The sequence below is a fragment of the Balaenoptera acutorostrata genome, chromosome 4, assembly GCF_949987535.1.
Source record: "Balaenoptera acutorostrata chromosome 4, mBalAcu1.1, whole genome shotgun sequence".
Taxonomy (NCBI): domain Eukaryota; kingdom Metazoa; phylum Chordata; class Mammalia; order Artiodactyla; family Balaenopteridae; genus Balaenoptera; species Balaenoptera acutorostrata.
In genome coordinates, this window is record NC_080067.1 from 98,569,160 (window position 1) to 98,594,594 (window position 25,435).

The following is a 25,435-nucleotide window of genomic DNA, read 5'->3' on the forward strand; positions in this document are numbered from 1 at the left end:
ATGATTAGATTTCTTCCATGTCTCCTGAGACAAAGACTGACCAGTGAGAAGAATTAGGAGTGGAAATTTCATTCCTGTTAAGAAGCTTCCTGGATTATTAACACTTCTTATATCTCAGAGGGGTAGTGAGTTCTCTAACACTTGAGGACTTGATCAGTGGCCAGATCACTACATATGGGGGTTTTATGAATGTGAGTTAAAGAGTGAGGAGCTTTGTTTCACCTAAATAATAGGTCTTCAAATCCTCTATCAATTAGATCTAGCATTGATATTCTTTTAAAATTTTCAGAATAACTGATAAATCTTTCAGATGGCTTTTGGACAGCCCCAGAGGAAAGATGCCATTGTTTTAACTCTTCAATTTTATTTGCCTCTTTTCCTATGCTTGAGTAAAAAATTGGAAGTGTTTCAGATAGTGGGGGAAAAAAAGAACTAAGAAAAAAATTCCATAATGCCTCCTCCCAGAGATAACCACTTGATAGGTTTCCTTCTTACACAGCGTAATTTTGATTGATGCGTATTTCCCCACTTCTTTTATAGTTAGCAAACCTTTTCCTCCCAGTGTTTCCTTAGTTTTTAATAATCTCTTAAAATAAGTCTTAAAATTTTTGAATTTAGCATTACCATACTGTAAATCACAGGCACTTGTACTTTGCTTTTTAGAGTAGACTAATCCCATCGTGTTTATTCATTCATTCATTTCTCAAACATGTATTACTATATAAATTGTACATTTGCTATGGTATTTTCAATTTGTATGTTTTAATCCTAAGTGTGGATATAAAATTTTACTTTAATGAATTTTTAAAGAATTTACTTTTAAACACCTTATTGATTTTCAAATTTGGTAATTATTGTGCTCTCTGTAGTAATTGTATTCTATATAATATCTTTTCCCATCGAAGCAGGAATGCTTCCAACTTTATAACTTGCTACAGAAGCCCAGTTTACCCTATACCTGACCAGTAGCCAAACTTAACATGAAGCATTGTAGTGATTCAGAACTGAACTAAAAGTATTTTGTGCTATTTTTGGTAATATTTTTAGTGTACCTAGTGACCTTTTAGGTGCAACAGATTAATGGAGCAATATCATACTACTGTATATTTTGTACTCTAGTTATGACTCAATAATGTATCCAGAATCTAATGTTTAGTCTTAAATAAATAGATGATTAGAAATAGCATAAGTATATCTAACAAACCTATAAATTTACCCCTAAGGAAATAAAAAAGTGTAATTATAAAAGACAGTCTTTTCTCTGACCTAATATTTTATCAGTGATGTTTTAGAATGAACAAGAATTGAAAGTAAATTTTATTGAATATTTAACTGTAAATCTTTGGGAAATTTCTAAATTTATGCAGAAATCACCACATTTGGTTCCTTTGGTTAGCCTTCCAAATCAAAAGACTAACAAACATTTGTTGTATGGAATTTGATTTATCTTCTTACTCCTTCCTAAAATGTTTCAGCAAAATTAATGAGGCTGAACCATTGACTTTTCAATTATTGAAAACTCAGAATCTAAGACTTATTTTAATCTCAAAATTAATGAAAGCAAATTAAGTAGCCTTGCTTAGGTTAAAAAAAAAAAAGTCTCCAGTAAAGCTGGAGATAATTATTGTAACTCAAATAGGGGCTTCAACTAGTCAAAATTAATATAAATAGGCATGTATTTCCTTCTCAAATAATCAAATTGTTACATATTTTTAATATCAAACTCAAATGGAAGTTAAAACAATGAAATATTTATCAGGTCTTCTTTAATAGTTATAATTTTAGCCTTATGTTAGCAATACAAATTTCACAGAATTTGAATTTATGAAAAATCTGAATCTGAGTTAATTTTGGTAGTTAAAGGTAAATATTTGTGAAGTGCAGGCTATTTACCAAGCAGTGTGCTTGGTACTGTGTTTCTATTAGGAAATATAATTCAAACACAATTGAGTAAGATAAGGTCCCTGCTCTGAAAAGAACTTACAGTACCTTTGGAGATACTGGCAGACATAAAAGAAAGTGTTATGAGAGAGGAAAACAGAGGAGCCCGAGATGGCAGTGGTGGCAGATGATAAATTATCAGTGAACCAAAGGTTGCAGAGGTTATGTCCATCTCCTCAGAAAATGAATCAGTTCTATGGATTTAAACTCATATACTACTAATTTTAAACCAGGTAGGTTTATAGTCCTAATGATTTAATATAGTAGCACTGATATAATCTTTTTCTGCCATTAGCTCTGCCATTAGCTTCTGCCATTATTCTATTTTTAATAAATATAATTAAGTACAATAATTTTTAATTTGTCTGCAATTCATATTTTTCACTATTTCAGATTCCCCTTCTCTGTCAAGGTGGTAAAAAAAAACACATTTTACTACTTATACAAACCTTAATGTTAATAATAGCATAATTTTTAATAACTGAATTTATTGTTCAGTGAGCCAACTAACAATTTTTTGCATAGGATGCCCAATGTAGTATTTTAAAAGGCACATTATATGTACAGGAGATTTCATAGACATGAATTCATTTAATCCTCACAAATCCCAAATGTCAGGTACATTTCACAGATTATGTCTGCCTAATGCTTAGACAGATTAACTGATATAATATTCTTACAGGCAAAATTCAAAACCCATTTTTTTCTTTGACTTCACAACAGTTTCTATTCATTGTACAGGACAGACTGGGACAGAAAATTAAAATTAGAAGCAGTTTTTACCATCAACCATTTTACCATCAAATAAGAGATCTGAAAACTACAAAGTTAGTAGTGTGTATTATTTAGGAACAAATGGGAAAAGCATATTTGAGCAAGTGATGAATAAATTAGAAAATATGCAAAATTAGAAAATGGTTACTATCAGTCATGAAATGTTTTCTTATTTTCAAAAATTGATCTTTATAGAGAATTTCTAATTTTTTTCTTTAGCCAGTTAGCAGAGATAATAGTTTTTTTTAAAGGAATTCCTTTATTATTATTATTAATTAATTAATTTATTTATTTATTTATTTATTTATGGCTGTGTTGGGTCTTCGTTTCTGTGCGAGGGCTTTCTCTAGTTGCGGCAAGCGGGGGCCACTCTTCATCGCAGTGCGCGGGCCTCTCACTATCGTGGCCTCTCTTGTTGCGAAGCACAGGCTCCAGATGCGCAGGCTCAGTAATTGTGGCTCACGGGCCCAGTCGCTCCGCGGCATGTGGGATCCTCCCAGACCAGGGCTCGAACCCGTGTCCCCTGCATTGGCAGGCAGATTCTCAACCACTGCGCCACCAGGGAAGCCCAAGAGATAATAGTTTTAATCTGAAAATTATCTTTATTTTTAAGATCCCTTCTTTGATCCAGCAAGTGGCCAGGTTCCTTTGCCTCCTGCTAGGAGATTACCAGGTGAAAATGTCAAATCCAACAGAACATCACAGGACTATGATCAGCTTCCTTCATCTTCAGGTGAGTTGGCTAATAATAGTAATAATAATACCTTACGTTCGTACAGTGCTTTTTGGAGCACCTTTTTATTCAGTGTATAATTTAATGAGCACCGCCAGCCTAAGAAAGTATTTTTATCACCTTTGCGTTTGCTTATAAAGCATGTATTATGAGAAGAATGCCTACAAAATTGTCTCACGGAAAAGGAAACATTAAGCCTTAATATTAACTTTGATATGTCAGTAAAGCATGTTCTGAGATTCAGAATCTATTCATTCTCTAACTTTTGTTTTGCCTTATCATCAGATACGAGAAATGGGATTGATGTCTTTATATACCGAACTGCTGCATTCTCTTATTTCTCCATTAAAGGAAGAAATCTCTTTAGAATTAGTATTAGCACCAAACTATGCATTTTCATAGCTTATTTAGGGCTATCATGCAGTGCTCTACTGCCAGTCATTAAGTAGAAGCCTGTACCATTTTAGTAAATACAAGTTGTACTCATAACCATTATTAATGGAATGCTGCTGCTTTGCTTCTTTGGGAGGTCTTCCTCGACCACCATATCTAAAATAGCTCCCCCTACTTTACACAGTCACTTTCTATCCCCTTCTTTTGCTTTATGTTTCTTCATAGCACCTTTCATTCATTTATTTGTCTATCTCATCTGCTAGAGTATTGCTTTGAATATACACACGTGGTTTGGTTCACTGCTTTATCCCCAGGTGTCCAGAAGAGTGCCTAGCACGTTTCCTGGATGAGTGGATGGATAGAAGGGAGGAGGGAAGAGTAGCTGATATCTGTGTTATGCTGAACATACACATATTTTGAGCAATGAAACAATATATTTGTCTCATAATTACAGACATCAGAAGTTTTTCCTATGTAGATTTTTGGTCTATATCAGTATTTTTTTCATTAACTGTATTTTGACTTTTTTTTTGAAGTATAGTTGATTTACAATGATGTTTTAGTTTCAGCGGTACAGCCAAGTGATTGTTATATAACTGAATATATATATATATATATAAAACTGAATATATATATGTATATTTGTCTTCAGATTCTTTTCCATTATAGGTTATTACAAGATATTGAATATAGTTCCCTGTGCTATACAGTAGGTCCTTGTTGTTTATCTATTTTATATATAGTAGTGTGTATCTGCTAATCCCAAACTCCTAATTTATCCCTCCCTGCTCCTTTCCCCTTTGGTAACTATAAGTTTGTTTTCTATGTCTGTGAGTCTGTTTCTGTTTTGTAAATAACTTTGTATCATTTTTTTAGATTCCACATATAAGTGATAGCATATGATACTTGTCTTTGATTTACTTCACTTAGTATGATAATCTCTAGGTCCATCCATGTTGCTGCAAATGGCATTATTTCATTTGTTTTTATGGCTGAGTAATATTCCATTGTGTATATATATCACATCTTCTTTATCCATTTTTCTGTTGATGAACACCTAGGTTGCTTCCACGTCTTGGCTGTTGTAAACAGTGCTGCTATGAACACTGGGGTGCATCTGTCTTTTCAAATTAGTTTGTCTTTTCCAGATATATGCCCAGGAATGGGATTGCTGGATCATATGGTAACTCAATTTTTAGTTTTTTAAGGAACCTTCATACTGTTCTCCATAATGACTGCACCAATTTACATTCCCACCAACAGTGTAGGAGAGTCCCCTTTTCTCCACACTCTCCAGTATTTATTATTTGTAGACATTTTGGTGATGGCCATTCTGACTGGTGTGAGGTGATACCACATTGTAGTTTTCATTTGCATTTCTCTAATAATTAGCAGTGTTGAGTATCTTTCCATGTGCCTCTTGTCCATCTGTATATCATCTTTGGAGAAATGTCTATTTAGGTCTTCTGCCCATTTTTTGATTGGTTTTTTTTTTTTTTGATATTGAGCTGTATGAGTTGTTTGTATATTTTGGAGTTTAATCCCTTTTTGGTCACATCATTTGCAAAGATTTTCTCCCCTTCCGTAGGTTGTCTTTTTGTTTTGTTTATAATTTCCTGTGCTGTGCAGAATCTTTTAAGTTTAATTAGGTCCCATTTGGACTTCCCTGGTGGTCCAGTGATTAAGACTCTGTGCTTCCACTGCAGGAGGCATGGTTCGATCTGTGGTTGGGGAAGTTCCACATGCCATATGGTGCAGCCAAAGAAAAAAAAAAAACAAAACACAGGAATTAGGTCCCATTTGATTTTTTGCTCTTATATCCATTACTCTAGGAGATGGATCCAAAAAATATTGCTGTGGTTTATGTCAAAGAGTGTTCTGCCTAGGTTTTCCTCTAGGAGTTTTATAGTATCTGATCTTCCATTTATGTTTTTAAATCCATTTTGAGTTTATTTTTGTATATGGTGTTAGAGAATGTTCTAATTTCATTCTTTTATATATAGCTGTCCAGTTTTCCCAGCACCACTTATTGAAGAGATTGTCTTTTCTCCATCGTATATTCTTGCCTCCTTTGTTATATTGGGTTGGCCAAAAAGTTTGTTCAGGTTTTTCCATAACATCTTACAGACAAATCTGAACGAACTTTTTGGCCAACCCAATATATTAATTGACCATAAGTGTGTGGGTTTATTTCTGGGCTTTCTATCCTGTTCATTGATGTATGTGTCTATTTTTGTGCCAGTACCATACTGTTTTGATTACTGTAGCTTTGTAGTACAGTCTGAAGTCAGGGAGCATGATTCCTCCAGCTCCGTTCTTCTTTCTCTGTTTTGACTATTCAAGGTTTTTTGTGTTTCAATACAAATTTTAAAATTATTTGTTCTGTGAAAAATGCCATTGGTAATTTGATAGGGATTGCATTGAATCTGTAGGTTGCCTTGGGTAGTATGGTCATTTTAACAATATTGATTCTTCCAATCAAGAACACGGTTTCCATTTGTTAGTGTCATCTTCAATTTCCTTCATCAGTGTCTTATAATTTTCAGAGTACAGGTCTTTTGCCTCCTTAGGCAGGTTTATTCCTAGGTATTGTATTCTTTTTGATGCGATGGTAAATGGGATTGTTTCCTTAATTTCTCTGATATTTCATTGTTTGTTAATGTATAGAAATGAGACAGATTTCTGTATATTCATTTTGTATCCTGCAACTTTACAGAATTCATTGATGAGCTCTAGTAGTTTTCTGGTGGCATTTTTAGGATTTTCTGTGTATAGTATGAAGTCGTCTGCAAACAGTGACAGTTTTACTTCTTCCTTTCCAATCTGGATTCTTTTTTTATTTTTTTCTTCTCTGATTGCTGTGGCTAGGACTTCCAAAACTATGTTGAATAAAAGTGGCGAGAGTGGCATCCTTGTCTTGTTCCTGATCTTAGAGAGAATGCTTTCAACTTTTCATCATTGAGTATGATGTTAGTTGTGGGTTTGCCCTATATGGTCTTCATTGTGTTTAGGTTATGTTCCCTATATGCCCACTTTCTGGACAGTTTTTATCATAAATGATGTTGAATTTTATCAAAAGCTTTTTTGCATCTATTAAGATGATCATATGGTTTTTAGTCTTCAATTTAATATGGTGTATCACATTGATTGATTTATGGATGTTGAAAAATCCTTGCAACCCTGGGATAAATCCCACTTGATCATGGTGTATGATCCTTTTTATGTATTGCTGGATTTGGTTTGCTTTTAAGCTCAAACCTCAGTTCACAGATTTGTTAATAGTGAGAGCTGTCTATTCTGTAACTTCCGAATCAAGATAATTATTTAGCTGCTTTGAGAATTATCAACACAGTAGTTCTGTACTTGATGACATGCATGGGAGATGCAAAAATCCCTCTGTAGTTTTTTAAGTTTTTACATTTGAATATAACTCAGAAAAACAAAATTTTATTAACCATTTCAAATTTTGGTCTGTGCTGTTTTTACCAATTTACTTCTAGTCATTCCAATATTTCAGATATATCCATGGGTACCCACTGAAACACTGTATTTCCATTTGAAAGGGTAGATTTCCAGAATGATGAAAAAATGTGAAAGTCAAGAAGAAGGAGAGACAGTATCTGACAATATATATAGGAGAAGGAAGCAAATCCCTTAAGGAAATAATGTTAAAATACAACTTTGAGAAGAGTGCCATGACTGATTTAAAATAACATATTCAGTACCACCAGCTCTGGATTAACAGAAACATATACTCAAGTTATGAGAAGAGTTGTGGCCTAAATGCTCTATTTTCACAGCTTCTTTACAGTTTGCACCATAACATGCAGGTATTGTTGAGCCCAGAGGAACATCATTCACATATGTGATTTCAACTGGTAGGAATTCCAGTTAGCATTACACTAGAAATTTCAAGGAAGAACTTTAAGTCACAAACCCTGTTGAAACATCCCCAAATAGGCATTTACCAGAAGCCTGAACTGGCTTTACCTGAGTGATAAAATAGTCCTGATTATTACTCTGAGGGCCTCAGCTAGCTGTAACATCAACTATTTCAGCCTACTCCCTGAACTCTCTTTACAAACACAGTCAAACCACAGAAAATAAGATACTTTTTTCCAACAAGATATTTGCTCACATGCTGCTTCACAGGGCTACCAAGCTGTCCACTAGTTTATTTCACACCAGGAGAGGGACTCAGCTTGCCTTCTGGATTAGATCTTTCCATCAGAAACTTAAGACTATGCAGTGTGCCTTTGGGATACTAATAGTGCTTATTTTGCAGTAGCATTTGTATTGATATCAAGGCCTTTTTAAGATGATCGTTGAGGATTCTGGTATAATTGCCGCATCTTATAAATTCCATTTCTCCTATTTTTATGGTGATGTAAATAACTGATGGTGACTTACTTATGTATATAAGCGTTCTATGAAAAGAATATTTCTAACCCAAAAATTTTAATTGATTTGAAAATATTTTCCTTTTTCTAAAGAGGATGTGTGCATGTAAATGTATGTCTACATATACAAAGAGCCTTCCAAATGTTTTATTTCTCCCCCCATAAAAGTTTATAATTTTCTGAAGTAAGTTTGTAGATGTAACAATATTTAATGATATGAATATGTCATAATGATAATCAGAATAAGTGGATTTTACCGGCTTGTGTTAAACTTGCATATACCTTATATGGGCCAAATGTTTTTGCTAATAGTCTGCTTATTTCTTCACATAGGGTTCATGTCTATACTAGCTATGCATGAGTTTTTAGACATTTTTAAGTTTGCTTTTCTCTTGTGGTAAGATATAATGTGCTACAGTTTGAATACCATTCTTTCTTTAAAAACCCAGGGAATCCAACTTATATTAGAATACAAAGTCGTAATGATGATGTTGTACTCATGCTGATGAAGTGCAGCTGAGCTCTTGAGATTTTTTTTTTTAACATTCTTATTTAAAAGGACGTTCAAGGTAATACTTAAAAATAACACTAGAATTTCAGAATATGACTTGTATTAAATGTGTTTGTAACTGGTAACAGATATTATTGCCAAGTACACCTACAAAATAAAGGAGGTCTCATAAAAGGAATTAATTCCAATACTACTTTTCCTTTACTAGCTTAAAGGAAAAGTGACCAGATGTTGAATGAATTTTATATTAAGACCTCAACTGGAAATCACGGCTTCATTTCACATAAGAGTTGGAACTGTGTATTGTTATAAGTGATGTTTTAAGATAAACTGTGTTTTTAAGATTTTGTTTTGTGTTTCAACAAAGGAAATTGCAGCATTAGAGTTTTACCATAGTTCAACTACCTAAAATGTTTTTCCTTACATACAGCTTCAGTTTTAAAACCACTGAACATGGGGTCATTTTTCTTACAAATCTAATACTAATGTAGTTCTTTTATAACCATTTTCTGGATGTATTAAAAAAGTTATGTTATAACCTTGGCCCTAACAATCATAATTACCTACCTTAGTGTATATGAAGATATTTTATTTGTAATTTAGTGAAAACTGTGTATTAAAACATGTCCTTCTAAAATTCAATAGTATAAAAACATGTCTTTCTAAAATTAAATAGTATATCTGTAGTGGAAGCAATTCAAGTTTACATAAATGAGTTCCAGAAATAATTGCTCCAACTTACAGGAGAGTAACAAAGTCACAATGATGATGTGTTTGAGATTTCTTTTATGCCTTGATAAGTTAATTTATATTTTTTCTTTTAATTCTCAAATATTGTTACACTTGAAAAAATCTGTAGTCTAAGAGTCTTGATGTCCATCCCAAGTATCGTCAATGAATTACTAAATAATTTTAGAGATTATGTCTCAGATTGTATGTAGTAATCATTTTTAAAATTTGTTAAGCACTTACTACAGGACAAATGTTATGCTAAGTATTTTAAATACAGATAACAGAGATAATTTAATACATAACATATTATTATATTTATAGTTGCACATGTAAAATATATTTTATATAATAGTTTCTATATTGTAGTTTAATGTTTTGAGTAGTTTAATATACATATACAGAATTTTTCAAATTCTTTTCCCATTTAGGTTATTACAGAGTATTGAACAGAGTTCCCTGTGCTATACAGTAGGTCCTTGTTGATTATCTATTTTAAATATAGCAGAGTGTACATGTCAATCCCAAACTCCCAATCTATCCCTCTCCCCCAACCCTTCCCCTCTGATAACCATAAGTTTTTTCTCTCTGAGTCTGTTTCTGTTTTGTAAATAAGTTCATTTGTATCATTTTTTTTAGATTCCACATATAAGTGATATATGATATTTGTCTTTCTCTGACTTACTTCAGTTAGTATGATAATCTCCAGGTCCATCCATGTTGCTGCAAATGGCATTATTTCATTCTTTTTCTATGACTGAGTAATATTCCATTGTATATATGTACCACATGTTATTTATCCATTCTTCTGTCGATGGACATGTAGGTTGCTTCCATGTCTGGCTATTGTTAACAGTGCTGCAAGGAACACTGGGATGCATATACTGTTTCGGATCATGTTCTTCTCTAGATATATGCCCAGGAGTGGGATTGCAGGGTCATACGGTAGTTCTATTTTTAGTTTTTTAAGGAACCTCCATACTGTTCTCCATAGTGGCTGTAACCATTCACATTCCCACCAACAGTGTAGGGGGGTTCCCTTTTCTCCACACTCTCTCCAGCATTTATTGTTTGTAGACTTTTTCATGATGGCCATTCTGACTGGTGTGAGGTGATATCTCATTGTAGTTTTGATTTGCATTTCTCTAATAATTAGTGATGTTGAGCAGCTTTTCCTGTGCCTCTGGGCATCTGTATGTTTTCTTTGGAGAAATGTCTATTTAGGTCTTCTGCCCATTTTTGGATTGGGTTGTTTTTTGGATATTGAGCTGCATGAGCTCTTTGTAAATTTTGGAGATTAATCCCTTGTCAGTCACATTGTTTGCAAGTATTTTTCTCCCATTCTGTGAGTTGTCTTTTCATTTAGCTTATGTTTTCCTTTGCTGTGCAAAAGCTTTTAAGTTTCTTTAGGTCCCATTTGTTTTTGTTTTTATTTCCATTTCTCTAGGAGGTGGGTCAAAAAGGATCTTGCTGTGATTTATGTCATAGAGGAAAACATAGGCAGAACACTCTAAGAGTTTTATAGTGTCTAGCCTTACATTTAGGTCTTTAATCCATTTTGAGTTTCTTTTTGTGTATGGTGTTAGGGAGTGTTCTAATTTCATTCTTTTACATGTAGCTGTCCAGTTTTCCCAGCACCACTTATTGAAGAGGCTGTCTTTTCTCCATTGTATATTCTTGCCTCCTTTATCAAAAATAAGGTGACCATATGTGTGTGGGTTTATCTCTGGGCTTTCTATCCTGTTCCATTGATCTAATTTGTTTCTGTGCCAGTACCATACTGTCTTGATTATTGTAGCTTTGTAGTATAGTCTGAAGTCAGGGAGCCTGATTCCTCCAGCTCGCTCTGTTCTTCTTTCCCAAGATTGCTTTGGCTTTTCGGGGTCTTTTGTGTTTCCATACAAATTTTAAGATTTTTTTGTTCTAGTTGTGTGAAAAATGCCATTGGTAATTTGATAGGGATTGCATTGAATCTGTAGATTGCCTTGGGTAGTATGGTCATTTTGACAATATTGATTCTTCCAATATTTTTTTCTTTTAATTCTCAGATATTGTTTGTTTGTTATACTTGAAAATATCTGTAGTCTTAGAGTCTTGATGTCCATCCCAAGTATCATCATTGAATTACTAAATAATTTGAGATTACGTCTCAGATTTTAAAAAATATTAGTTTTAAATATAGATAACAGAGATAATGTAATACCTAACATATTATTATAGTTGCACATATAAAACATTTTATATAATAGTTTGTATATTAATGTTGAGTAGTTTATATAATACAATGTAATATGTTATATATAAAATATAAATAAATGTAAATTTACTATACAATACAGATCTAGTCATAATTTTATTTCCCACAACCCCTCTGAAATAGGTATTATTAATGTCAATTTATAGAAGTAAGTGAGACACAACAAAGTTTAGTAATTTACCCAAGGTCTCACAGCTAGTAAATGATTGATTGATAGGATTTGAATCAGTAAGCTGTGCCCCCATTTATGTTGTTGTTATCCCACCAGTAGTATCGCACCAGTAGTCAGGCCAAAAATTAGGTTTAAAAACTTAACTCACACATTCATATAACAATGATTGCTAAGCTGAGTTTGGAGATAGATAGATAGCCAATCATAAAATCAAGACAGTAGCAAAGGAACAGTAGTGATAGAAGAGGGTACTAAGAATTCTAAAATAATTGTAGTAGAGATTTCAAAACCTGGATTGTGATCATTTTTCACATGACTTTAGGAAGCCACTCACTGTGTACTTTCTGTACTTTTTATACCAGCAAAATCAATCTCTGTCTTAGATTCTTGAGCAGCTCAGACCTGTAAAACCAACAGATGGGATCTGAGGCTTTTTTTTAAAATTATGAAAGTGGTACATGCACATTAGAGAATAAAGTAGAATTAAAAAAAAAACAACAACAAGAAAAGTCACCTAGAACCCTGTCATCAGTAAGGAACATTATTGCCATTTTGGAGCCCTTCTTTCTAATGATTTGTCCATGCACATGTTCACACAGTGGAGATCATACTCCACAGTACAACATAGTATCATAAGTTTCTTACCACATCATTAAATTTTTTTTAACGTCACTTAAATTATTGTATGGTAGTCCATTTTTATATGCTGTCAAACTATTGCTTCTCAAATCTTTCTCCCCACCATGGAGCTAACTCCGAATGACATGGAGACTAGGGATTTAACTAAAAGTAGACAATCACATGCAGGAAATTGCTTCAAGGTCTGTGTTATTTCAACAATTTATAGAAATTTTGCATTTTACTTGGTATATCTGCATTTATTTTCATATTTAAAAATATTAACTCTCTCATATCCTTGAGTAAAATTAGTGCTCCAGGAAGATGTACTGTTTATAGCCTATGGCTCCACACCTTCTTGCACTTATTTGGATGTTGTTGCCCTTGCTCATAGGAGTTCAAAAATACCATGAGCACGGACAGCAGCACCAGAATAAAACATGTCCTTCCAATCACATTTCTAAGGATGACATGTATTTAGGTACAGAAATCCCCATAGCACTGGTAAAATTCATAGTCATTCCAGTGTACTCCAAAACTACAACACAGCAGCTTTGGGAGAGCTCTGAGAGAGGGTCATCTGCTGTTTCATTGCTCCTTTGCATCATCTACACATTCCAAAGTGAATAAGGACCTGGTATCTCCTCTTTTAGACATTGTGAGAAAGAAGAAGTGGAGACAGTGAAGGCTGTCCGTGAGTTTTAAGAAGAGTTGTCTAGAAAGAGGGATTGGCTTTAAGTGCTTTGCTGTAATGACCGGCATGAAAATTGCCTTTTTTTTTTTTTTTTTTAATGGCTTTTACTATTAGTTCAGGTTGTAACAGATCTTTCTTATTAATATCTTGCTTAAAAGTTTCATATAGAACTACAAATTCCAGGTTTTTGTCCTCTTCCACATTTGAATTCCTATTAATTTATAATAACTGCTGTTCTATAGCATTGTAGTATAGTGGTTATCATTACAGATGTGAATTCATTGTCCTTTCTTTTTAAAGTTCTCCTCAGCACACATACCGAGCATTAAATTAATTAATTCCATACTACCTGACTGAGAAGGGATAAGTAATACCTCTAAAAATGGAGACACAGAAGTAGATTTGGAGAGTGAGAATTATGAAAGTAAACTGCTTACCTCAAAGTCACTCAAAATCTTAGTGGCCAAACTGAGATGCACCTAACCGACCTCGGTGCTCCTCACCGCCATCCTCGTCTTGAAAAGTTGTAGCTGTCGGTTACCTGGTGCAGAGCTACACTATCCAGTTAAAACAAACAAAAAATTAAAACATTGCAAATTGAATAAATATTCAGCAATAAATAGAAATGTATATAACAGGTGGCAAAAAGTTGCAACAAAGCTTCCACGTTACTTCCATTTGTGGGCTCTAATACATGATACAGTTCAACTCTGGGCATTTGTAAGATTCCAAAGAGATGTCAGCACTGTTTTGGGGAAACAGATTTTGAGTTAGGGCAATGAGGACTAGGATTAAATGAGTTGGGATATATGAGTTTTGTATTTAAAAGGAAAAAAAAAATCTATCTTTTGGAAAAATTAATCGTTGCTTCAAAGTTTTTTCTTTTTTTACTGAAAATATCTTCAAAATCTATTGTGATTCCTTCCAGAGGTGGTTTGAATCATTTCCTCTAGTTGGTATTTCAAACAGATCAGAGATACCTTCACTCCTCTAGCTAGATAGTTTTGATTTAATCATTTTGTGTGTGTGTGTGTGTATGTTTTCCCTAACATTCGGTTTAACCTAACTTAGCCTTCCTGAATTATGTTTAGTACTTATTTTTTTTTTCAAGAAAAGAATAGCTTTCTCAAATAAAATTTATCATCCTCAAATTCCATTGCATTTGGCCAGTATTAATTATAGCAGCCTCACAGAGTGGATAGATTTCTTGGGGGGTTTCCTGGTGATAGGTGCCATCTACCAAGATCAAAGACACATGTTTATTACATCTAGAAGTTCTAAATCTTAAGACTTAATTTCCAATTATACCATTAGATGGGTCTCTCGCTGCCATAGCATCTTTCCCAGTTTAGTAGTATTCATAGCTGTACTTTTCAGAGATGCTTGATATTCATGTGCCTTTCTCAGTATTTAGACAGAAACAAAATAACAATATTAGAAAAATTCTTCGAAAATTACCAGTAGAATACAAGGAATTTAAACTTGTGTTTAATTCTAGATACTTTTCTCACCTAAAAGTAAGTCAGAACAGACAATATTTCAAGGTATAAATTCTGTGGTAACTGATTAAAGGAAAGCTTGCTAGAACCTCTAATAGTTTTTGGAAGTAATTAGAAGCAAAGCATAATTTATTGTCCCTCTCTGCATGGCATAATGGAAATACTTAATAGAAAAATAAATGAAACCTCAAAATAGTAGAAATGCAATTTACTAGACCATAATAATTTGAGATATTTAGTTACAGATATACAAAACAGTATAGACTTTAGCAAGAACCAGAAACTGTGTTCTTATGTATGACCAGAGTAAGCTTTATCTACAGCTATAATATTTTTTTCAAACTAGATATCATTCTGTAAGAAAGGAACAATTAAAAATAAGACTATCATCCAATTTTGTGTAGAACTAAATATTTTCATCCTGGAGGCTTTTGTGTATGTTATATTGATATTGCTAGACTTGCAAACAGGATGATTTTTTTTTTACAAGTTACCTTCTCAGAGAAAAATATCATACTTATGAGAAAAATACAAAATAATTTATCAGATAATTCTTTATGATTTACATTTGATTATTATTGAAAGTATCAGCTTATAATATTTCCATAGGCCATCAGGAAAGTTGGCAAGGGAGCAGAGACCAAGAGGGACAGGATGAGGACAGGAGTCAAGAGGGTTCTAGCCTCACTTCTTCATTTATTTGTGTCCTTGAATTTGGCACCTGTCAGTGGTCTAAGAAGAAAAACATTAAATAACTGTTGGCGTCTACTTTATCTTAAACCCATAAATGTTTCATGGAATAAATTTGACAACTTTTAACCTTTTTTAAAAATCTAGGCTTTTGATATTAAGTACCAGATACAGATAAATGGAAATCCATGATAAAAGTGCCACCTCAAGTTACTAGCCCATGTCCTGGTGATCTGTATGGGATGGTGGTCTATTAACTAACTTTCTTTTCTCCTAATAAGATTACTTTCCATTCATGGATACCAATGTCATTTGGTTTAACTCTGAGAAACTATTATCAGGGGACTGATCTGGAACCGAGTTCTCCACTAATGTTTCTGCTGGCTTTGCTTTTTCTCAGGCTAAGCGTTCTACATTGGAATCTGGATAAAGTATTTCAGCAAAGCACTGAGTTTACTTCTGTCCAACCTATTGACTAATAGCAGACTCAAAGCATCTACTATTTCATTATTTGCCCCCTAGCAACAGCAAGGTATCACTTTACAGCATTATTAACTTGAAAAATATGCTACAAAGCATATTTCTCAGAAGTTTTGCTCTGACATGGGTGGGGTGTAGGACCTGGTGGGGATGTTCTGCCAGGAGTATCCACAAGCTTGTAACAGTTTCCTCTAGTAGAAACTTCCCAAGAAAATGCCTCCACCATAGTAGAGAAGGGTGAACTGTATTGCCGAAGTGAAAGCTTTTCTTTTTCAGTTATTTTTGTTTTTTTCCTTCTGTATCTTTTATTTCATATGGTTTCAAGAACAATATGTAGAATTGGGAAAAAATTTGTGTTAATTTCTCAGTTAAATTTCCAACACACCCTACCTTAGTTTCCTTGACGTTCAAAATGGGGACAATATAACCTATCCAACCATAGTATAGAAAAATGGAAAATGTTTTTTGTAGAAACAATGAAAAACTGTTTTCATATAAAATAATGAGATCATACTAAGGTATAATGTCTTTATTTTTATCTCATTATTTAAATGATATCTCTCTTTAAAAATCTATGCAGATGGTTCACAAGCACCAGCCAGGCCTCCTAAACCACGACCCCGCAGGACTGCACCAGAAATTCACCACAGAAAACCCCACGGGCCTGAGGCAGCATTGGAAAATGTCGATGCAAAAATTGCAAAACTCATGGGAGAGGGTTATGCCTTTGAAGAAGTGAAGAGAGCCTTAGAGATAGCCCAGAATAATGTCGAAGTGGCCCGTAGCATCCTCCGAGAATTTGCCTTCCCCCCTCCCGTCTCCCCACGTCTAAATCTATAGCAGCCAGGACTGTAAACACCAGAACACGAAGCAATTGCTGAATATTCCAGATGTGTGGAAAGGAGAAAAGTGAGATGGAATTCAAGAGAGAACGTCTCCTCCTCACGTGGCATCTTGAGAAGAGAAAGGCTTGGAAGTGCTGCTTCTCAGAAGACAGCTTCTTGCTCAGGATGCCAATGGCCGCGGCTTCCTTATTTTTGCTAGCCATACTTTTAAATCAGGGTTGAACTGACAAAAATAATTTAAAGACGTTTACTTCCCTTGAACTTTGAATCTGTGAAATGCTTTTCCTTGTTTACAAGTTGGCAAAGTTGCAGTTTGTTTTTTAGTTTTGTTTGGGGACTTTTTTGATACCTGTACTGTGTTCTTGATAGACCCTCTGTACAGTGGTCAGGTCTGCTGTAACATTTTCTACCAACTCCCTTGCTGTCTGCGTCAACAGCTAAGTCACATATTCATTGTGATCGCTCCCATCCCACCCCCCCGAACCCAGGTCCAGTTCCATTTCTCCCATTTACAAGATGCTTTAAAGGTTCTGATTTTCAACGTATCAAATTAATGCAAAAAAAGTGTGTGGCCTTCACTACTGAGTCTTTTCTTTGGAAACCATCACTGTTGAGAGATGGGGAAAATCTGAAATGTATAAAGCATTTTTTGGTCAATGAACTGCCTTTTATAAGGGGTTTTCATATAATATAGAAGAGCTTCCCTTTTTGTGTAAGTTTTGTGATCTTCCACACTCTCATCTTTGTCATCCCAGGGGTGTCACGACTCTAAAAAAAAAAACCTAAAATATTAGAAAGCAACTACCGCAGAGGTGGGAGAATACACTTGCACATGACAATGCCGTATTGAAGTTATATAATGAGGTCCCCTGATATTTATGCCGCATTACTTTGAGGCATGCTGAATAAGAGGGCCGTCTCCCAGAAGTACATTAATAATTTTCAGATAAAACTATGACCATACCTTTCCCAAAGTGGAATAGAGTTCATTTCCTGTTTGAGTGATTACACTCTGGTACCTAAAAAGTTTAGGAACCAGTTCATATTGCAGTGGAAATGTTACATCTTTGATGCACTGTTAAGTGCTAATGCTACTGTGGCAATGTTTATTTTTCTTTTGCAAAATTCTTAGTAATTTTCTCTCTCCCATCAAATTAGGGTTCGTATTTAATTTTTCAATTCTCTCATTCATTGCTCCACATTGCTCCATCCAGTCAGGTATAAGAAATTTATATAGTTTTGCCTTTTTTGCAAAATGGAGGTTGGTTCTTCAGAAACCGTGTTATTACTTTTAATAAACCTACAAATATTTATTGGGCATCTATGATGTGCTCCACGCTGTCAGGCACTGTGTTCTTAAAGCACAAACCGTCACAAACTGATTCCATTGTAATATTCTGTTATCCTTTATCTGCACTTTTGATGGTGAAAGTGTCTCTGCTGGACAAAGCCTAGAAGGTTTCCACCAGCGCTTTAGAATTTTCAGGCAATCTGCTTTTTTTTTTTTCTTCTTAAGTTAGTGAAGAAATTAGACAAAACCAGGTCTGTGTTAAATGCTTGAACCCACAGAAGGTTTTCTAAACGTGGACTGATTGCAGGTTTGTGCACATTTCTGCCACTCCTTTAACTTCACACAGTGTGATGTAAAAAGATGCATCTGATAGTGAACCTTTCTTCAGGATTTGAAAGCATGTAACCAAACATGTGGCAGAGCCAAAGGAAATTAACAGTCAAGACTTGTGTAGTCATTGCGTTGACCTGGGGAGGGAACTAACGCATTCCTTTGTGAGCTGACATGTGCCCTTACTTGACAGTTTCATCTCCTGACATGAGGTACCTGAGGAGTCACAGGCCTTGGATAGTTTGTGCTCATATTTTAATTTCTTCAGCTGATTCTGAGCTGGTTCATGTCCCTGGAAGAGAAGTTTTAATTTGCTTTAGATGTTCTTCCTGTAAGTAGGTATACGAGGGCAGTTTTTTACACTTTTAAAAACTGCATTGGCTAATTCTCCATTGCTTTATGAACTCCATGTTATGTCATCATGATTTTTCATTTATTTTATTAGTTTCTGATGTCACGTTGGAATAGCACTGTGGTTTTTTTTTTTTTTTAATGACTTGCTGATCTTAGGTACAGTCTAAAAGCCAAAAGTTGCCACTTCATTGTGATAACATTGTTATAACATTCTTAATAGATTAGAGAAGGATGTAAAATACGAATATTAGGAAGCATAGTATATTCTCATTCAAACAATATTCAAAAAATGTGTGAAAATTTCCAGTAAGGATTAGAAAAAGACTGGTGACAATATAGTAAATTTAGGCCTGAATTTTTAAAAATCTATTTTGCAAAGAAAACTTACTAGCCTCCACCAAAATCTCTCTGTATCTAGTACTCAATAGCAACAATTAGTTTTATCATTAAAAAGAACGAATCAAAAGTTTGTATGGAATGGAAAGAGGGAAACTTTGTATCAAACACTATCATGAAAAACCTATTGCTACCTATTACCTATGACTTATCAAACTCAGAAGTTTTTTTTTAGGAAATAATTAAACCAAAATACATTTTTAAGTTATAAAAGTGACTAGCCATTAATGGTTGGAAATGAACCAGGTTTGGTTTCACTGTGATCCAAAAAGTTTGACATTCCTCCCATGTCTCAAGACTTGGAGATATTATTGTCTCAAGACTTGGAGATATTATTTTTAAAGCCAGTATGACATATAATTCATATAATTAAAACAGATTGTGGCCAACATTAACCTGCTCTCCCCTGTCCCCCAACATATTCTGGGGGTAGAAATACTTATTCTCAAAGATAGTCCAGTAAATTAATCTCCACAATCTCTTTTTCCCCTTGATGTCTGTAATATCTATCCTGGCCAAATTTTCTAGAATTGAATCAGCAGTGCTTATGGTGATCTTGAACTTCCTTCCACAAAGATGACCTTTAGCCCCTCCCCATCCATATTCCCTTGCCTATATTGCAAATAGTCTTCGTAATAGAGCCCTAACTGCAACTTCAAAGGGCCCATTGGTTAACTCAATATTTCACACACAAGAACACTTTCAAAGATTTCTTCGTAATGTGAATTTTTTCTCTTTCAGTTCCAGAAGCATTTCCTACAGTTTGGACATTATTTTTCCTCTCGGATCTTCAACTTGAAGCTTTAATTTGCACTGAATTATCTAACCTGGTTAAAATTTTAATCTTTTCTCTTATGCTGACAGATTTGGAAGCAAATTACAGTATGTTTTCAACAATACAGGTACTGCCTGTTGACCTGGAATTTTAATGCTTCTAGGAAAAGTTTCCAGAAAATGACAGCAGTTGAGTGAAGGGTTTTCTTCCCAATTTACTATTTTATTTTTTTAATGCCTTTTTTAAACTTGTCTAATATGGCAAAATAGTTATGTGTTCAATTAATTTATATTTTATTCATCCTTTTTCAATTCTGGTTATTATGTAAATGCCAGTACTTTATCTGTTCTTTTAAGGTATTTTATAAAATGAATGTTAACAAAAGCAGAGTTGGTATTTTATTTTTCAAATGAATGCAAACATTTCTTTCACAGCACTTCTATGTTGTATTTCTTTCCTTCGTGTTAAGCAAAAGACATTTGACTTAAGAGCTAACCGGCCAAAGTGGTACAAAGTACCCATCCCAGATGACTTAGTTATTAAATACCAAAACCATATCATTTAAAGATATTTCACAGAGATAAGCTACTCCCATGTCTTAGAACTGAAAGCCAAAGTTATATTAAGGTTCTGAGTAAGAAATATCATATCTGGGAAAGGCTGACAGTCTTCTGATGACATACCATATAATTGTTCATTCTTAACCAACAGTAACATTTATTCTTTAAATTCTTGATTTTTCTAATCATTTGTTACTGGCCAGTACATATTAGGGAGAGAACAATGGCAATAAACCATGTTAATAAGTGCTTTTATATCAGGAACCATAGCAGAATGTTGTGAAAAATCATTGGTACATGCAAAATCTCATGCATAGTAGTGCTTCAAAGCACACACAATTAAATGGAAGATACAAGCATGTAATTCCAATACAATAAATACTGTACATAAGTTATCACATTGTACTGGCATTATGTGCTTATGGTAAGTGCTGAAGAACTATACTGGGCCCTTAACATATGCAAGGAACTTAGTATCAAAGCATTTAACGCTTTGTGACCACCTAGAGGGGTGGGATAGGGAGGGTGGGAGGGAGGGAGACGCAAAAAAAAAAGAAAAATAAAAAAATAAAGCATTTAATCCTTTCAACAACCACATGCCTCTTCTAGGACTGTTAAAGTAAAGCAGGGTATGATACGTTCCTTCTGGTAAGCTAGACAAATGATAAGGCTGCGTAGCATTTTGTCAGCCCGAAAGAGAAGCAAGGTTTTTGCTGTTAAGAAAGAACTCCGGAGGTAAAGCTTTTCAAACAGGAACAGCACACATGATAAAACACTTATTTAGGCAACGGTGAGAAGTAGTAGGGCCTATGGAACACAGCAGAGACTAGGGAGGGTATACTGATGTCTGAAGGTGAAGGACCATGCCAGTCACTCTCAGATCCTATGAACCATAGGATTAGAAATCACTTGCTGGAGGTCAGAGATGCTAATATCCATGAAAATGCCCAGAGAAATTAGGGTGTGTCTAACAGGAATTGCCACATCAAATAATCATCAGGATAAGGGAAATTTAATTTTCATGGCTTTCTTTCATGTCCCTCTTTTGTTTGATTTTTTTCAAGGGAATCTGGGCAGTATTCTTAACTACCTATTTTTGCTTCTTTTTCATCCTTACTGCCACCACCCTCTTTTGGGTCTGAATTTTGACTGCCCTAGAATTTTAAATAGCCTGTAATTGACCTCTATGGCTCTAGTGCAAGACAGAATGAAGTTTCTGAAATTCAAATCCAGTGTTAACACCGATGTAAAACTCCTGATGACTTTCTATGGTAGGGATTCCTTGTCTGCATTCCTCTTTCTACTCATCTCCCACTCCAGACCCTCTTCACTTCTGCTGAGCTGGCAACTGCCCAAATGAGCTCCATGTTTTGTACTTGCTAGTCCTTCTGAATATTCCTTTCCCTTTTTCCAGCCTGTACTATTCATTCTTCAAAATCCAGCTCCATCATTTCCTCTGTGAAGCATTTCCTATCTTATCCCACATGTCAAGTTGAGCATGTCATCTACATCTCACACGGCACCAATATTCTAATGCTTACCATGTGGTTTTTGCAATTACTTCATTCTACAGATGGCCCCAACTAGACTGAACTTCTTTAATCTATGTCTGTGTCCCAAGCTCCTAATATAGAGCCTAGCACATAGTAAACAAATGTTTCGAATAAATGAAAATGGCACTCTTAGGCAGCCAACAGTGGAAACAGTCCTGAAAGCTAGTAAAGCTCTGCAACTAACTACCTGTGTGGAATGCCATGTCTTTGATTTGTCTTTCTTCACCCATGGACTAGGAAATATAAAAGCCTACTCACTAACGTGATTACAGTAGATGCCTTAGTTTTTCTTCACTGTTTGGATGGGGAGCAAAAGTTATTTCATAACAAAAAAAAAATCATTCACAAAGTAAAAGCTAGGAGGTTTTAAAATTTAATTTGAAGATTCACCTTTTTTAAAATTTATTCTTTTTAGTAACTTGAGAGGCTAAGAGAATACTTAATTCTTCATAAAGAGGTTATGACAAACATGTCTGTTCAAGAGACTACTGCTCACATATTCCCATGGCAATGTAACAGTGGTTAAGAGTGCAGGCTCTGGAGCCAGACTGCCTAAGATCAATTCCTATATCTGCTCCTTCCAAGTTATATGACCTTAGACAGGTGTCCTAACCTCTTAGTGCATCAGTTACCTCATCTGTAAAATAAGAATAGCAACCAAACCTACAGTAAAGGATTTATAGGGGGCTCAGTGAGTGAATACTGATAAAGAACTTAGAACATGTCTAGTACCATTGAATGCTCAATAAATGGCAGCTCTAATTACCACATACCCTAAAGAACTTAAGCCACATTACATCTCCCAGGACCCCCAGAGTAGATAGCAAAGAGAAGCTTGTCAGATTTATCCTAGCTTTTCACATAGCAAAAGGTAGACAACAGTGTAACAAGTTTGTTCTGGCTAAACTGAGAAAATTTAAAACTTTGAAAGGTAATGAGCTACACATTCTACTGACAAATTGCAGAGTTGAGTTTTTAATGTAAAACATTTACTATCATCATGCACTCTTCCTGTGTGTTTGCTACACAAAGCCCAATACAATGAAGGTAGAGATTAGAGGTGGTGAGATGGCTAGATCACCAAAGTTAGTCTGGGCTCCTCCAGAGCTGCTTTCTTCCGCATTGACCACCACCTAGACCAAATACTCAGAAGCTCTACTTTATTAATAGATGAAAGCTTTTTTTTTTTTTTAAGTTTAAAATCTAGTTCAAGCACAACAAATAATTTTGTCTTTGGGATATAGAGAAAAGTGGCATAACTAGTGGGTTCCTTTAGTCGCTTCATACTAAACCAGAGGTAGAAGAAGATTTTCCCTAGAATGAGGCTATAGCCCCAATGCTGAAAACAACAGGTACTAACTAAATGCCTCTATATTCTACAAACCCACCTAGCGAACCTCTGCAGGACTCATTGAGAAGCTGGTAGCAGAACTCTCATCCACAGCCTTCAAAATATATACACAGAAGATGACTGACCTGGGAGAAGTGAGTAATGGGTGAGAATGTTATGGACTGAATCCACCTCTCCTAATCCAAGTAATGTTATCTGCAGAAAAAAGCCAATTACAGAGATTAAGAAACTGTCATTTAATTCTACTGAATGTCTACTTACACCATGGACTGATGTGCCATCTGGGAGTATTTGAGCAGAGTGAAAACAAAACGGTCAAGAGGGACTTGCAGGGCTTCCCTGGTGGCGCAGTGGTTGAGAATCTGCCTGCCGATGCAGGGGACACGGGTCCGTGCCCTGGTCTGGGAAGATCCCACATGCCGCGGAGCAACTGGGCCCGTGAGCCGCAATTACTGAGCCTGCGCATCTGGAGCCTGTGCTCCGCAACAAGAGAGGCCACGATAGTGAGAGGCCCGCGCACCGCGATGAAGAGTGGCCCCCGCTTGCCACAACTAGAGAAAGCCCTTGCACAGAAACGAAGACCCAACACAGCCATAAATAAATAAAAAATAAAAATTATTAAAAAAAGAGGGACTTGCAATGAATCACCTGACAAGCAGCCTCACCAGTGGGAGGGCGAGGAGACACAGTCTTACAAGACAAGCAGACCCCTGTTGAGGCAGCTGACCTGAAGCCATCTTGACACAAGAAGGCTGCCTCTTAGGCACAATAAGCCAAGCATCAAAAGACTTTGAGTTGTATGCCACTGGACCAGGCATGAGGGAACCCTGCCAGTGAATATCTTTTGTGTCAGATAGTAACCCAGTGAACAGAGAAAATTTTAAAAGCAGCAGGAGAAAACCATACAAGGGAACCCCCATAAGGCTGATTTTTCAGCAGAAATTGTGCAGATCAGTAGGAGTGCCATGATATACTTCAAGTGCTAAAAAGAAGAAAAAAAAAAAAACCTACAACCAAGAATTCCCTGTTTGGCAAGGTTATCACTGAGAATTGAAGGAAAGACAGAATTTCCCACACAAGCAAAAACTAAGAGTCATCACCACTAAACCAGCCTCACAAGAAATGTTAAAGGGTCTTCTTTAAGGGAAAGAGAAAAGGATATCGCTAGAAATAAGAAAATATATTTTAAAAATCTCTATATCACTGATAGAGGCAAATACATAGTAAAGGCAGTGGATCAACCACTTAAACAGCTAGTATGAAGGTTAAAAGACAAATTCAAAAAATCAGCTATTACTACAATAAGTAGTTAACTTAAGGGATATACAAAATAAAAAGATATAAAATATGATGTCAAAAACATAAAATATTGGGGGGGGGGTGGTAATAAAAAATCCTAGAGCTTTAGAATATGTTAAACTTAAGTGACTATCAGCTTAAAACAGATAGACAGACAAACAGACGTGAACCTCATGGTAACCACAAAGCAAAAACCTACCATAGATACATAAGAAAATAAAGATAAAAGAACCCAAATATAACATTAAAGAGAGTCATCAAACCACAAAAGTAGAGACTTAAAGAAGAAAAAAAGAACAGAATTACAAAAGCAACCAGAAAACATTTAACACAACAGCAATAAGGACATACCTATTGACAATCACTTTAGATATCAATGGACTAAATGCTCCAGTCAAAAGACACAGGATGGCTGAATGGATAAAGAAACAAGACCCGTCTGTATGCTGCCTACAAGAGACTCATTTCACTCACTTTACAACTCACTTAAAAACACACAAAGTGAAAAGATGGAAAAAGATATTCAATATAAATGAAAACAAAAAGAATGCTGAGGTAGCAACATTATACTAGACAACAGACTTCAAAACAAAGACTATAAGAAAATACAAGGAAGAGCATTACATAATGATAAAGGGGTCAATCCAAGAAGAGGATATAACATTCAGAAATATTTATGCACCCAACACAGGAGCACCTAAGTATATAAAGCAAATGTTAACAGACATAAAGGGAGAAATTGACAGTAATACGGTAACAGTAGGGAATTTTAACACTCCACATATAGCAA

The 25,435-nt window shown here is 35.0% G+C and overlaps 1 protein-coding gene across 6 annotated transcripts in view; it reads left to right on the plus strand.

Moving 5' to 3' along the window:
• The window catches only part of CBLB (Cbl proto-oncogene B), a 208,975-nt gene extending 188,657 nt beyond the window's left edge, over nucleotides 1-20,318 (plus strand). For all 6 annotated transcript variants that reach the window (XM_057545481.1, XM_057545483.1, XM_057545480.1 and 3 more), the window contains 2 exons: nucleotides 3,329-3,448; nucleotides 16,472-20,318. In XM_057545481.1, coding sequence (XP_057401464.1) covers nucleotides 3,329-3,448; nucleotides 16,472-16,731 — 380 coding nt within the window. In that variant the 3' untranslated portion in view covers nucleotides 16,732-20,318. The remainder of the gene's footprint in view (nucleotides 1-3,328; nucleotides 3,449-16,471) is intronic.
• The last annotated feature ends 5,117 nt before the right edge of the window (nucleotides 20,319-25,435 follow it).